At 63.5% G+C, this 14,894-nt stretch overlaps 2 protein-coding genes across 16 annotated transcripts in view; one reads left to right on the plus strand and one right to left on the minus strand.

The window, feature by feature from the left end:
- AXIN1 (axin 1) overlaps nucleotides 1–503 on the minus strand; it is a 68,196-nt gene extending 67,693 nt beyond the window's left edge. For all 8 annotated transcript variants that reach the window (XM_063654732.1, XM_063654731.1, XM_063654730.1 and 5 more), the window contains exon 1: nucleotides 371–503. The gene's annotated coding sequence lies outside the window, so the exon portion shown is untranslated. The remainder of the gene's footprint in view (nucleotides 1–370) is intronic.
- Nucleotides 434–5,873, plus strand: LOC129016033 (basic salivary proline-rich protein 1-like). 8 transcript variants are annotated; one of them, XR_010124374.1, is made up of 5 exons: nucleotides 434–754; nucleotides 1,998–2,215; nucleotides 2,361–3,263; nucleotides 3,538–3,598; nucleotides 4,628–5,873. XR_010124374.1 is itself a non-coding variant. In XM_063654734.1 (5 exons), exons 1-5 carry the CDS (start codon nucleotides 434–436, stop codon nucleotides 5,052–5,054), a joined length of 849 nt encoding a protein of 282 aa, XP_063510804.1. In that variant the 3' UTR covers nucleotides 5,055–5,873. The 8 variants fall into 8 exon arrangements, 6 of the variants coding, with proteins under 6 accessions (XP_063510804.1, XP_063510805.1, XP_063510803.1 ...); XM_063654734.1 differs by lacking the exon at nucleotides 2,361–3,263 and having other exon boundaries at nucleotides 1,871–2,215; nucleotides 4,628–4,743; nucleotides 5,049–5,873; XM_063654735.1 differs by having other exon boundaries at nucleotides 2,361–2,576.
- Nucleotides 5,874–14,894: the final 9,021 nt, after the last annotated feature.

The raw sequence follows: 14,894 nt of genomic DNA on the forward strand, positions 1-14,894 counted from the left end.
CCGAACCCCGACCCGGACCCGGCACGCGGCCTCGGCGAGGGCGGGCGGGAGTGCCCTCCTCCGGGGCAGCCGGACTCCTGCCGACTTCTGGGAGGCGGGGAGGGCTCCAGGCCCGGCTCTCCCGGGGCCCCCGCACGCGATGCGCGGCCCCTGCAGCTGCTCCGCGCCCCGAGACGCGCCCGAGGCCTCGGACCTCCAAGCGGCCACCGCGCCGCCGGTCCCGCTGCCCAGGGACACCCCGGCCCCAGCTACCCGCGCGCCCACCCCCTCGGTCCCACGCGCGTCTGCCACCCGCGCCCCCCGCCGCTTCCGGGTCCCGCCCGCCCGGCCTAGCGCGGCCTAGCCCGCCACGGAGCCCGGCCCTACTCACCCGCGCGCGGTGGCGGCGGGACCCCGGGCCCGGCTCCCGGAGCGGCGCGGCGCGGCCCGGCCCATGCGCTCAGCGGCAGCGCGGCGGGCGGGACCCGGCGGGGGCGCGGCCCGGGGCGGCCCCCATCTCGGCGGCTGCGGCTCGGCGGCCCGGAGGCGGACGCGGGGCAGGCCGCGGGGGCGCCGCAGGGGCCCAGCCGCCAGCTCCCACCCGCCCGCTCCGCGTGGACGCGGCTCCGGGCCGACTCCGGCCGGCTCTGGCAGCGGCAGCGGCCACGATCGCCTCCCGAGCCGGAGCCCGAGCCAGAGCGCCGAAGCCCAGGCCCGAGCGCCCCCGCCGGCGGCGTCCGGAAGTGCGGGGGCGGGGCCGGGGTGCGGGGACGAGGTGAGAGCGCGGGGCGGGGCCTCAACACGGGGCGGGGCCGGCAGCGCGGGGACGAAGTAAAGGGTGTGGGGCGGGGCTTCAGGCGCGGGGCGGGGCTCAAAGCGCGAGGATAAAGTGAGGCGCGTGGGGCGGGGCCGACAGCGAGGAGACAGGTGAGGAGCGCGGGGCGGGGCCGGGGCGCGGGCGGGGCCGGAAGCGAGAAGACGAGGTGAAGAGCGCGGGGCGGGGCCTCGGGCGTGGGGCGGGAACCAGGGAGTAAGGCGGGGCCCGCCTCGAGCAGAAGAGGTAAAGAGCGTGGGGCGGGGCCTCGGGCGCGGGGCGGGGCCGGAAGCGAGAAGACGAGGTGAGAAGCATGGGGCGGGGTCTCTGCGTGGGCGGGAGAGGGGGCGTGGTCAGTGCCTGCCGGGGGCGGGGCGTGGCGGGGGCGCGGTCGCGCCGTCTTCCCGAGGGGCGGCGCGGAAGCGGAGCCCGGGATGCTCTGGCTTCCCGGAGTGCGGAGTGGGAGAGGCGCCGCTGCAGGTGCTTGGAATGGCCGCGGCCGTGGGGAGCACTGGGCGGACTGCGCGCCCCTACGGGCGCACGTGGGGCGCAGCACTTTTCTGCCGCCAGTACATCGGAGGGCAGCCAGGGGGCTGCAGGCCTCGAGGCTCCCTGCCCAGCCGGCCCTGGACAGGAGGCCCCCATGGGGACCGCCACGGCCTGTCCGCCGCCGTGAGGGAAGCAGGCTCGCAGGAGTGGGGTGGTCGGCAGGCAGGGATGGCCAGGGCCCTTGGAAGGTGGGGTGGGCTCCACCCTCCTGAGTCCCCAGGCAGCCGGGACTCACAGCGCCAGGGAACACATTAGGCCCCAATATATGGTGGCTGTCACCCGGACAGGAGCCGCAACCTCCAAAGAGCCCACCGGCTAAGACCCTCTGCCTTGATTTCTCCCAGGCACCATCTAGTATCAGAGAAGGGTTCTCCTTCCCTCCGCTGCTCAGGCCAGCCCGAGAGCAAGGCCATTGGAGTGTCCAGACTCCGGCACCCCCTCCCCTGGGCTGTCTCCACAGCGGCCCTGCCAAAGGCCAGTCCGATCCTGCCACCCTGGCTGCCCAGATCCGTGTCACTTGCCCTGCAGGCCACAGAGCATGAGGCCACAGCCCCAGGCACCCCACCGCAGAGAGGCACGGGCCCCCAGCAGCAGCCCCGGCACCAGCTCTGGCCAGCCCAACCCTGTCAGAACCAACCCTCTGCTCTCCACCCAGGCCTCAGCCGACCATCAGGCCCTCCCCAAGGAGGAGGATGTGAGTACCAGGATCTGCCGCCTTCCACAACAGCCCAGGGCCCTGTCCTTCCCAGAGCACTATTGGGCCTGGCACCTCCCGGGATGCTCCAGGCAGCCGCCTGGGGTCAGCTATACCCCCATTTCACAGAGGAGACCGCTGCAGTTCACGCCACACAGGACCAGCTCGCCTCCTGTTGGGTGAGGGCTCCCCACCTCATCCGCCCCACACCTGAGCCAACAGCCCTCATCTGTCTGCCCTCTGCTTTAGGCCTCCCAAGGCTCCCTGGGGCCCACAGCCCCTCAGGGCCCTTCCTAACGGCGCCTCCCCCACACCTTCCCCTAGATGCGTCTGGCCACTTGCCCGCCTCCGTGCTTCCGTGTCCGTCATATCCATGCCCGCCAGCTCCCTCCAGGCACCTCTCACATCACCCCCATGTCTTTCCCTGGGCTGTGTCACCCTGGATGCCCAGCCTCATCCTTCAGAGCTCCCAGGCAAGCACAGAAGTCCCAGCTCCAGGCTCCCTGAGCCTCCAGCCCACCCCCCACCAGATGCCCACAGGTGGGACTGCATGGGGAACCATGTGTGGAAGCCTCCCAGTCCTCGCCCCTGCCAGCACTCAGCATGGTGTCTGATGCCAGCGTCGCTGTGTGGGAAAGGGGGCAGCATGGGACAAGAGCCACTAGGCTGTTCCCAGCCTGCCAAGGGCCCAGGCCCACCTCCCAGGGCCATCACCATGCTCAGAGCAGGTGGGCAGGGGCTGGGGATATGAACGAAGCTGCACTGTTAGGCCAACACTTGGCCCTGCTGGGTCCTGGCCTCAGGCACCCTGCCAGGTCCCACAGTGCTGGACACTGGGGCCTTCCCGCAAGCCCCCCAGCCCATTCAGCCTCAGAACCTTAGAGGAGACAGAGTGGGTGGCCTCCAGGTAAAGCACAGTTTCCAGGGATGAGGGAGTCCTGAGTGGCCAGACAGACAGGAGGACCTCAGACGCTGGCCCATGGGCTGCTCCCCGACTCCCAACAAGGTCCCCAATTCTTGCCTTGGTTCTGCAGAGCTGCCGCTGCGGCCAGGCCAGGCTCTCGGGTCTGTGTCCACGTCCATCCTCCTCTTGGCCCTCGGTGGCAGGTGTCCCCAGGCCCTGGGACCAGAACAAGGTCCTTCGGCCTCCAGCTCCTCGGGGCCCCTCCCCTGCAGGGACAGGAAGGGGGTCAGAAAGCCTGGAGGAAACGCAGCAGCCCTTCTAAAGTAGGTTGTGGTGTGGGTGGAGGGGAGATTCTCTGATCCTAGCAGGGGTAGGGGGAGACCAGAGGCAGGCCAGGCAGAAGAGAGGTAGAGGAAGGCCCTGAGGAGGAGCAGGGAGGCGCGCGGGGGCCCGTGGTGTGCAGGGTGAGGTTCAGCCACCTCCCTTCCTCACAGAGCTCCTTGAAGAGGCAAACGCCCTGTGCTTCGAGCGCAAGTTTGCCACGAAGGCTTTTATTTGATTGACTGTAGATGACATTTAATCAGGTTTTGTTTCTAGGCACCAAATGAAACACTTAAGAGCAGACATGAAATTATTTTCTTCAATGTAGACGTAAAAGGTATGTCTTTTTGTTTGTTGGTTTTTGGAGACGGAGTTTCGTTCTGTTGCCCAGGCTGGAGCCCAGTGGCATGATTTTGGCTCACTGCAGCCTCCACCTTCCATGCTCAAGTGATCTTCCCACCTCAGCCTCCCGAGTAACTGGGATTACAGGCGTGTGCACCACACCCCACTAATTGTTTGTATTTTTGCTAGAGACAGGGTTTCATCATGTTGCCCAGGCCGGTCTCTAACTCCTGAGCTCAAGGGATCCACCTGCGTTGGCCTCCCAAATTGCTGGGATTACAGGCCCAAGCCACCATGCCCAGCCTAAAAAGAATACTTTGAAAATAAAGTGGCTGGCCAGGAGCGGTGGCTCACGCCTGTAATCCTAGCACTTTGGGAGGCCGATGCAGGTGGATCACGAGGTAAGGAGTTCGAGACCAGCCTGACCCACATGGTGAAACCCCATCTCTACTAAAAATAGAAAAATTAGCCAGGCGTGGTGTCGCACACCTGTAGTCCCAGCTACTCAGGAGGCTGAGGCGGGATAATCGCTTGAACCTGGGAGGCGGAGGTTGCAGTGAGCCGAGATCGCCCCATTGCACTCCAGCCTGGGTGCAGACAGAGCAAGACTCTGTCTCAAAAAAATAAAAATAAAGAAAAGGCCAGGCACGGTGGCTCATACCTGTAGTCCTAGCACTTCGGGAGGCCAAGGCCAGAGGATCGCTTAAGCTTAGGAGTTCAAGACCAGTCTGGGCAACATCGTGAGACCTTGTCTCTACTAAACAATTTTTAAAAACTAACTGGGTGTGGTGTTGCGCACCTATGGTCTCAGCCACTCGGGAGGCCGAGGCAGGTGGATCACTTGAACCCAGGGGTTGGAGGCTTTAGTGAGCTGTGATTGAGCCACTACACGCCAGCCTGGGCAACAGAGTAAGACCGTGTCTCCAAGAAATAAAAATTAAGAAAATAATAAAGTGAGTTTTCATGCCTTAAGTGTGTTTATCCACTTAACTGAGAAAGACCACTTATAAAAAATGACCCAAAGGAAACCCTGGAAGACACGCCAAGGACATTAGCTGGGGAGTGTTTGCCGCTGTACGATGTGTGATGGAGACAGCCAGCTGCAGAGATGGACACTGTAGCCACCGACCCTGCACCAGTGTAAGGGGAGCGGGGGAAGAGGACGGACGGTTCTGATCCAGGGTTCTGGAGGCTGAGGGAAGCCTCGGGTTCAGCCTCTTCCTGTCTGCCCCTTCTCTGCCCCCTCCGCTCAGTCCATAGGTGAGAGAGGTGGGAGTGGGCAGGCAGGGGAGGCCCCTGGAGGGGGAGGGAGGCCTTGGACCATCCAGTTCAGGCGAGGGAGGACTGCACTTTCCATCGCAGGCACAGCCCCCACCACCCTCCGCCGCCTTCCAGGCTGTAAGGCGAGCCCCAGCTCTCATCCCTAAGTCTTCTTTTTCCATCAGTTCTAAGCCCACAGGAGAGGCCAGAGGCTGCCTGTGCCCCCATCCCAAGCCCGACAGAGAACAAGGAGCTGCAACACCCCGGAGACATGCTGCGAGGGCACGCACACGGGGCAGCACTTTTCGTGAAAATAGAAAATGTGGGCCGGGCGCAGTGACTCACACCTGTGATCCCAGCACTTTGGGAGGCTGAGGCGGGCGGATCACTTGAAGTCAGTTTAAGATTAGCCTGGGCAGGCCGGGTGCAGTGGCTCACACCTGTAATCCCAGCACTTTGGGAGGCTGAGGCGGGAGGATCACTTGAAGTCAGCGGTTTAAGATTAGCCTGGGCAACAACGCAAGACCCTTTCTCTACAGAAGCATTGTTTTTAATTAGCCAGGCATGGTGGCGTGCGCCTGTGGTCGCAGGTACACGGAAGGCTGAGACAGGAGGATGGCCTGAGCCTGAGAGGTCAAGGCTGCAGTGAGCTGAGATGGTGCCACTCCACTCCAGTCTGGGTGAGAGCAAGACCTGACACTGGGCCAGGTGCGGTGGCTCACGCCTGTAATCCCAACACTTTGGGAGGCCAAGGCAGGCAGATCGCCTGAGGCTGGGAGTTCGAGACCAGCCTGACCAACATGGAGAAACCCCGTCTCTACTAAAATTACAAAATTAGCCAGGCGTGGTGGCACATGCCCGTAATCCCATCTACTTGGGACACTGAGGGAGGAGAATTGCTTAAATCTGGGAGGCGGACGTTGCAGTGAGCTGAGATCGTGCCACAGCACTCCAGCCTGGGCAACAAGAGCAAAACTCCATCTCAAAAAAATAAAAATAAAAAAGGGCAAGAAGACTCAAAATGGTCCATGTGTTATTATTGGAAGCAGAAGCACGAAGTTCCGTTTTCTTCTTTGCCTGTTCAGGAATGTCTACAGTGATGTAACAGTTATGGTCCCATGGAACGATCTGTGTAAGTTAACTCACTGGAGGGAGACGGGCATCATGGCTGAGGCCCTGAGAGGTGGAACTGACCACTGGGCAGTGTCTGTGTCCAGCAGGGTGGTGGTCACGGCTGATGGCAGCCACATCACCCCACGGTGGCCTGGGGCCTGGCATGGAGTTTCTGCCACCTTCCTGAGAGACACACCCTGCCAGGGGCTTCCTGGGCCATCCCAGCTGTTGGTGTCACTTTGGGCTGGGGCCTCCCCGGCCTCCACATCTGGAGCCCCCTTAACATTGATGTGCCCCTTGATAGGTCCTTCCTCCTCTCACCCTCACACCTGTCGGGCAGGTGTGTCATCCAACTGTGTTGCAACATGCTTCCTGTTTGCAGTTGTCCACGTAGCTCTTCAGCCAAAGCTGCCTCCGCAGGGCAGATGCCCCAGGAGTGATCCTGGTCCCCACGAAAGGCAGAGGCCTGGGGGAAGGGGAGCAGGGCCCTACCTCATATGCCCTGGCTCCAATAGCAGGTCAATGTGACTGTCACCATGGCCACGGATGACCTGATGGCCTCTGCCCCCGGGACCCACCATTGGCTGGGCACCTGTGGTCAGGAGGACCCACCCACAGAGAGGTGGAGGGTGAACCACTCAGCCGCTGCGGGGCAGGGGCCCAAAGAAACAGGTGCTGTGTGTGGCCAGGCTCGGTGGCTCACACCTGTAATCCCAGCACTTTGGGAGGCTGAGGCAGGCGGATCACCTGAGGTCAAGAGTTCGAGACCAGCCTGGCCAACATGGTGAAACCCCATCTCTACTAAAAATGCAAAAAATTAGCCAGGTGTGGTGGCAGGCCCCTGTAATCTCAGCTACTCGGGAGGTTGGGGCAGGAGAATCGCTTGAACTCAGGAGACAGAGGTTGCAGTGAGCCAAGATTGTGCCACGGCACTCCAGCCTGGGCAACAGAGTGAGACTCCATCTCAAAAAAAAAAAAAAAGAAAGAAAAAGAAACAGCTGCTGTGGCCACAGTGCTTGTCCCAGCTGGCTCGGGGTCCATGCTTGTCCCCTGGCCAGGCCCCAGACCTGCCGTCACCCACGTTGCCTGCGCCCAGCCCCATCCAGCAGACCTGACAGTCCCCACATTCCCGCTGGCCTCCAGGGGTCAAGGGTCAGGACGCCAAGGCCAACAGGAAAGCACTGGCAACAGGGCGGGGGCCTGGCCAGCCAGGTGGCCCAGAGGCAGTCCCCTCCTTCCCAGGGTACTGTCCACACCTCCCAGTGTCCTGAGGGGAGCCCTCCTGCACTGCCTTTCTGAAGAGTTCCGACCCCAGGGTGTCCAGGGGCTGGGACTGGGGCCAGGTGGATACCAGGATATGGTCAAGTAGGCCTGCCTGGAGGGTGCCTGGTCAGAACAGCCACTGACCACCAGCCCGGCCGCAGGGGCTGGGGAAGTAGGAGGGGAGAGCAGCCACCACTGCCCAACTCGGGAGCTGCTGACATCAGGGGACTGTTGGGCCTGGCCTGGCTCCTGCCTCCCAGGAGAGCTGAGTGCCCATCCTTGTCTTGGGCCAGCCTGTAGCCCTGGGCAAAGCAGGCACCTCCATGTGCCAGTGTCCCCCTCGGCAAAGTGATCGTTCTGACCTGGACTCACAGTCCCAGAGGTCCATGTGTGACCCTCTCTGACAGGCCAGGTGGCGGGATGGAGCCCACGGCTGCCCATGGCCCAGGTCTGGTGTCCCAGGCACGTTGTGAGCACAGGGCAGGACCTGCTGGCCTCCCCCAACCTCAGTGCTGTTTTCCCAAAGAAAGGTGGCATCCAAGTGCAGGGGCCATGCCTCGAGGGGCCTCGCGCTGACTTCGGGAAGCAGCAGGTGACGTCCCACCTCCCTGGGCAGCCTCAGGCCGCTTCCTGTCCTTGTTGGGGGCACTCCTGCCCCTGCCACACCGACCACAGTCCTTGTCCCTGCTGTTCCCTCGCCTGAACGCCCTTCCCTGCCCTGACGGCCTCCATCCCACAGGCCTCTCTGGGCGCTGCCGCCCCCCCGTTGGTGCTCATCTGTCCTTCTACCCACTATCCCCCGTGGCCCCGATGCCTGCACACCCCAGTGCCCAGCGGTTCCCCCTCAAGCTGGCAAGGGGACATTAAACAGGAGGTGAGGTGAGGAAGTGCGGCCCCCAGCGGGCAGCTGCCTTTGCCCCGGCCCACCTGTGCCCTCTGCTGCCTCCCTCTGCTCGGCTGTCCCAAGATGTCTCTCTCTGCTGCCTAGGAACCCTGCGGCTGCGGCCAAGTTCTGAGTGTGTGATTGTGTGTGCTGGGCCCCAGGCCCCTTTGTTGCCGCAGCGTCTGTCGTGGCAAACAAAAGTGCACTGGATTAGCCACAGTGGATTAAAAGATTTGCTTCTCAGAGTTTACCTAATAACCTAACAATCGTGTCGACGGGAGCTTTGAACCCCCAGGGCGCGCCTGCCAGGCCAACAGAGAGCTCAAGGCCTCTGTGGGCAGCAAGGCGTGGTCAGGGGGAGGAGACGCAGCCACGGCTGTCCTCACACCCGGCTCGGCCCCTGCGGGCTCCTCTGGGCAGAACTTGGGGAAGGGATGGCCTCTAGCAGGAGGTGGAGGCCTTTGAAAGGGTGCGGGTGTTGGGACCAGGTACCCAGCCCAGGCCCCCAGCCGCCTCCCCACACGTCGCACACGGCAGCAAGGACACAAGCAGTGTGGAGATGGCCGCGTCGGCGACGTATGGGCCCCATGGTGCTTCGGTGCACGACCTCTCTGCTGTCACCCCACGGTGTCCGCTCCTGCACGCACACACGTGCACACGCACACACACACAAGCACGCCCCGCTTTGATCTCTAAAGGAGACTCCATTGACAAGCTCTTAATCGCAGCTGCCCTTGCAGGGCCTGTCCCTGAAGTCCCGAGTAATGGGATTTGGCGCTTCTGATCCATCGGGCTGGCCGCTTCCCCTGTCATAGGTGGACATTTTTTTTCTTTTTATCGCTTCTGTTTCTTTTTTTTTTTTTCTCGAAAAAATGCTGCTTAAACGGCACCGACTTGACATGGCTTGTCGCCTAGCCCTGGAGCGGTGGCCGGGACGCCGGCCTGGATCAGTCGGGGGTCTTTGATGCCGCCTCCATGAGAAACCTGACGTGGAAGACCCACCAGGGCGGTTTTGGGGTCCGAGGTCCGTCAGGATTCATCCTGCCTCACCCTGCTCCCTTTGTCTCTTCCCCTGACCCTTCCTTGGGACACCCGGAGAGGGTCTGAGGGTGAGGGTGCAGGCGCTGCGTGTGAGCTCGCGCTCGAGGGTGGGGTGGGCCAAGGGCAGGGCCGCAGCCGCGAGAACAATGGGCAGAGGAGGCGCGTCCACCTGTCCGCCCGGCCGCCTGCCCGGCTTACCTCACCTGCCTGGCTCCGTGTGCCTGCTCACGCCCCACGGTCCCGCTGTCTGCCATGATGGGCTTGGCCGTCCGTCCGAGCACTTTCAGCCACTCTGGGAAGCAGGTCCCTGCTCTTGGCCACTGTGTGGCTGGGAGGCAAAAGCGTGACTCTGGGCTGCAGCTCGGGCTCCCGCCGCCGATTGGCTGAGGCAGGGACCAGATGACGGGCCTCGGAACCCTATGGTAGCCATGGCAACCAGCCCCTTTAGACACCGCCACCCCCGAGCCACTCCTGACTGCTGAGGGAGCAGGCGGCGCTGCCCGTGGGCCCATGCCAGGGTCCCCTTGGAGGAACGAGGCGGACATGGCTGCATGGTAGCTGTCCCCACAACAGCTGTTAAGCGTTTGCGTGTGTTTCATTCATGTCCAGTGTGTGGGGTCCTTGCCCCTCTCCTGGCCTGTCCGGGGCCACGCTGTGCCCTGTCTGACCCCCAGCAGAGGCAGAAGCACTGGCCTTGCAGCCCCTGCTGGAAGGAGGACTTCAGGTCCGGCTTGCCCCAGGGGCTGAGGGCCAGGCCCAGTCTGGTGGGAAAATAAAGGGTGGGAGCAGTGGAAGGGGGAGCAGGGAGAACTTCCCAGCCCTAGTGGGCAGAGCCAAGCTCTCTCCCACCTCAGATGGCAAAGGCTGCAAGCTTTGTCTCCGCCCACAGTCCACTCCGCCACCCTCTCGTTAGCTGAGGCCCATAGAATACACGCATGTGCTCACACAGTCCCGTCTCACAAGCCCCCTGAGGCCCCTCCCGTGGCCTTGGTCCCTGGACCTCGGGTTCCCGCCGGGCAGGACTCTGGGTCTTTGGCCACACTGAGCAGACCGTCTGGCCATCAGTCACACACCTGCGGCTGCACCTGCTCTCCCCTGGGCTGCAGTGCCCTCTTGCGTCCCAAGAATGCCTCTTCCCTCCAGGGTGCACCAGCATTGGCCCCCGGCAAAGCTTTCCTGTATGTCCGGAGATGAGCTTTCTCAACCGTCACCCGTGGACATCCTGGGCATTGCAGGGCACTAAGCATCCCCGGAACCACCCCCTGCCCCCAGCCCCGTGACAGCCAGAAACAGTGTTGGCTTGTCCAAGCGCCCTGACAGCAACACTGCCTGGCCAAGTCCCCTTCGAAGGCCTCCCCTAAGCCTGGGAAGCTGAGTCCCACTTCCTGGTCCAGGCCCAGCACCTGATGAGCAGAATTTGGTGATGAACAGCTGCAGGGCTGCAAGGAGCAAGCGAGAGCCTTGGGCTGCTGCAGCCCAGGGAGGCCACTACCAAGGCCATCAGAGGGACCCGGGAGCCAAGGGAGCCTGGAGCATGGTCCATGGGGATCCACCTTCAAGAGAGCGACTTCGGGGCCAGTCCCAGGGAACCGGGCTTGGCATGGGCCTGGGCGCTGGGAGTCTCGGGCTGCGGCTGCTCTCCCAGGACTCTGGGTGCCGGGGTTCTCGGGCTGTGGCTGCTCCCCCAGGACTTAGCACCAGGGGTCTCGGGCCATGGCTGCTCTCCCAGGACTCTGGGTGCCGGGGTTCTCGGGCCGCGGCTGCTCCCCCAGGACTTAGCGCCAGGGGTCTCGGGCCGCGGTTGCTCTCCCAGGACTCTGGGCGCCAGAGGTCTCGGGCTGCGGCTGCTCCCCCAGGACTCTGGGTCTGGATCCAAGCTTCTTCGCACTGGCCTGGTTGTGAGCCACCTGTCCCAGGATGGAACCCGGCCTTGAAGCCCTTCCCATGCCATGCTCAGAGCTACCAGCTTGTCTGGGGACAGGGTGTGGGTAGGGACACCACCCTGGGACAGCAGGCAGTGCTTGGGGAGGATGGTCCAGAGCTGGAGCCAGCCTAGGGAGGGCTGCGGGGCACTGCAGCAGAGGGAGCCAGGACTGCGCGGGAGCCCAGGCTGCTGGGTGTGGCCATGCGGCCAGGGTTCCAGCTTGGGTGGCTGGTGGGTGTCGGAGGGACAGGGACTCAAGGGAGCCTGGGAGCCCCACACAACCCAGGCCGTGCCTGGGGCCGGCAGAGGGCTGGAGTTACAGACGGGCACTGGTGAGAGGGAGAGGGCGGCCAAGGACTGAAGGTGGAGGCGGAGCCCTAAGCAGGCCCACAGGACACACAGCGGTCTCCCGGCAGTTCCCTTGGGCTCCCAGCACCCTGACGGGGGCACAGGACAGGAGCAGAGGTGCCAAGCGACCCAGAGGGCCCGCCCGCTCTCCATGCCCTTCCCTCCACTATCCTGCTGCTTCTGTGCACCTGAGCAGGACTCAGAAAGCAGGCGAGACCCTTGGGGTCAGGGGTCAGACGTGGACTTGGGACTGGGTGCCTCAGGCCAGCCTCACATCCATTCCACCCTAACCCTTCCTGGCCTTGGCTTCCCCGTCTCTATGTGCAGTGATGGGGTCACTGACGCCCCTTCCAGGCCTCCAGTTTTCTACCCCCAAGGGATCCCTGCCCATAGCCACGGTGAGGGTCCACCCTGGAGTCCACCCTCAGGTCCACAGCCCATTCTCTGCCCGACACCGCGGCTGACTGTTGTCATGGAAACACATGGCCTCTGCCAAGCCTGGGACACACGATGGGGAACTCCTGGCCCCTGAGGGCTCTGAGAGGCTGGGGCTGCTGCAGGCTGGCCCAGGGCAGCTCTGCCTCCTGTGGGGTTGATCTTGCTCTGCACAGATCCCTCTTCCGCTCCAGGTGCCTGAAGGTCTGCAGGCCTCAGTGAGGGAGAACTGGCCGTTCTCAGAGACGGAGTCCGACACTTCAGGAAGGAGCCTAACAGGTGTGATTGGTGAGGACGGCAGAAGGAGGGTCTGGTGGCCCCAGCCCGGCCTGGCTCTGGAAGGGGTGGGGTAGGGTGCAGGGAGGGGGGGGAAGGGGTGGGGTGGGTGCGGGGAGGGAAGGGGTGGGGTGGGTGGGGGGGAAGGGGTGGGGTGGGGAGGGGGGAAGGGGTGGGGTGGGCGGGGGGGAAGGGGTGGGTGTGGGGGGGAAGGGGTGGGGGGAGGGGGGAAGGGGTGGGTGTCGGGGGGAAGGGGTGGGGTGGGCGCGGGGAGGAGGGAAGGGGTGGGGTGGGGCGTGGGGAGGGAAGGGGTGGGGTGGGTGCGGGGAGGGAAGGGGTGGGGTGGGCGGGGGAGGGGGGGAAGGGGTGGGGTGGGTGGGGGGGAAGGGGTGGGACGGGGAGGGGGGAAGGGGTGGGGTGGGCAGGGGGGGAAGGGGTGGGGTGGGCGGGGGGGAAGGGGTGGGGTGGGGGGGAAGGGGTGGGGGGGAGGGGGGAAGGGGTGGGTATCGGGGGGGAAGGGGTGGGGTGGGCGCGGGGAGGAGGGAAGGGGTGGGGCGGGGAGGGAGGAAGGGGTGGGGGGAGGGGGGAAGGGGTGGGTGTCGGGGGGGAACGGGTGGGGTGGGCGTGGGGAGGAGGGAAGGGGTGGGGCAGGGAGGGGGGAAGGGGTGGGGTGGGGCGCGGGGAGGAGGGAAGGGGTGGGGTGGGGCGCGGGGAGGGGGGAAGGGGTGGGGTGGGTGGGGGGGAAGGGGTGGGGCGGGGAGGGGGGAAGGGGTGGGGGGAGGGGGGAAGGGGTGGGTGTCGGGTGGGAAGGGGTGGGGTGGGGCGCGGGGAGGAGGGAAGGGGTGGGGTGGGTGCGGGGAGGGGGGAAGGGGTGGGGTGGGGCGCGGGGAGGGGGGAAGGGGTGGGGTGGGCTCAGGGAGGGTGGGGAAGGGTGGCCGGCAGACATTCCCAGGTTGGCTGCCCAGGCTCCCAGCTCAGTTCTCGGTTCCCCACGCACATGCTGGAGCCGGTACAGTCCCTGGAACCCCTCCCCACATCCCAGAAGGCAGAATAGCATGCTGGATCCAGCTGCTGAGTCTGACCCAGACCTGAGTCACGGTTTGATCTTGGGGGATGGGTCCGGCATTCACGGAAGGCCTCTTACCGTCTTCTCAGTCAAGGACTTTTGTGGCCTCTGACCAGAAAGTAGTCAGGGCCCTGGCCACACCCAGACCCCACCTCAGTCCGGCCTGGCCTCCCCTGTGGGAGGACTAAACAGCCACGGGTTCCAGCAAGGTGACTGGCAGAAGAGGTAACCTGCTGAGGCCAAATGCAGCTCCTCCCACGGGCCAGCTGGCAGCCTGGTCCCAGACCCACCACTCTGAGTCAACACAGGTGAGGACACTGATAAGCGCGTTCCACCATGGCCCATAGGGGGACCGAGGCCAGCGCCTACCAGTCCATTGCCAAGCCTGGCCCCTAACCTCTTGGGGCCCCCACAGTCTGACCCAGGAAGCCCTATGGGCCTTGGCAGGAGCCCTGCTTACCCTGGGGCCTTGGTTGGGGCGGGAAAGAGCAGGTGGTGAGTGAGGGGCAGCCGCTGAGGCCTGAGCAGGGAGGTGCTGGACACACACACCATCAGGGAGTCAGGGGCAGGCCGAGGGGCTGGAGCGGGCTTGGCTTAAGTTCACAGCTGAACACGGGAACTTTGCAGGGCAGGGAGTGGCCAGAACATCCCAACTCTGGTTAGAGCTGGGGCGTGGAACAGCACTCATGGTGTGGGCAGCTGGGCTGAGCCTTATGGCCCCACAGAGCTGGCTGAGCACTGTCTTTTTCATAAAATTTTTTTTTTTTAGACAGTTTTGCTCTTGTTGCCCAGGTGGAGTGCAATGGTGCAATCTCAGCTCACTGCAACCTCCACCTCCCGGGTTCAAGCAATTCTCCTGCCTCAGCCTCCCAAGTAGCTGGGATTACAGGTGTGCGCCACCAGACCCAGCTAATTTTTTGTATTTAGTACAGATGGGGGTTTCACTATGTTGTCCAGACTAGTCTTGAACTGCTAACCTCAGGTGATCTGCCTACCTCAGCCTCCCAAAGTGCTGGGATTACAGGTGTAAGCCACAGTGCCCGGCCATAATTTTTATTTTTATTTTTTTGAGACGGAGTCTCGCTCTGTCACCCAGGCTGGAGTGCAGTGGTGCGATCTCTGCTCACTGCAACCTCCACCTCCCGGGCTCACGTCATTCTCCTGCCTCAGCCTCCCGAGTAGCTGGGACTACCGGCACCTGCCACCACGCCTGGCTAATTTTTTTTGTATTTTTAGTAGAGACGGGGTTTCACCGTGTTAGCCAGGATGGTCTCCATTTCCTGACCTTGTGATCTGCCCGCCTCGGCCTCCCAAAGTGCTGGGATTACAGGCGTGAGCCACCGCGCCCGGCCTTTTTTTTTTTTTCTTGTTGAGACAGAGTCTCGCTCTGTCACCCAAGCTGGAGTGCAGTGGCGCGATCTCAGCTCACCGCAAGCTGTGCCTTCCAGGTTCAAGCGATTCTCCTCCCTCAGCCTCCCAAATAGTTGGGACCACAGGCATGTGTCACCACGCCTAGCTAATTTTTTGTATTTTTAGTGGAGATAGGGTTTCACTGTGTTAGCCAGAATGGTCTCTATCTCCTGACCTCGTGATCCACCCGCCTCGGCCTCCCAAAGTGCTGGGATTACAGGTGTGAGCCACCGCGCCCAGCCTAAAATTTTTTCAAGCTCGTTCACAGAGCA

Source organism: Pongo pygmaeus, chromosome 18, assembly GCF_028885625.2.
Source record: "Pongo pygmaeus isolate AG05252 chromosome 18, NHGRI_mPonPyg2-v2.0_pri, whole genome shotgun sequence".
Taxonomy (NCBI): Eukaryota; Metazoa; Chordata; class Mammalia; order Primates; family Hominidae; genus Pongo; species Pongo pygmaeus.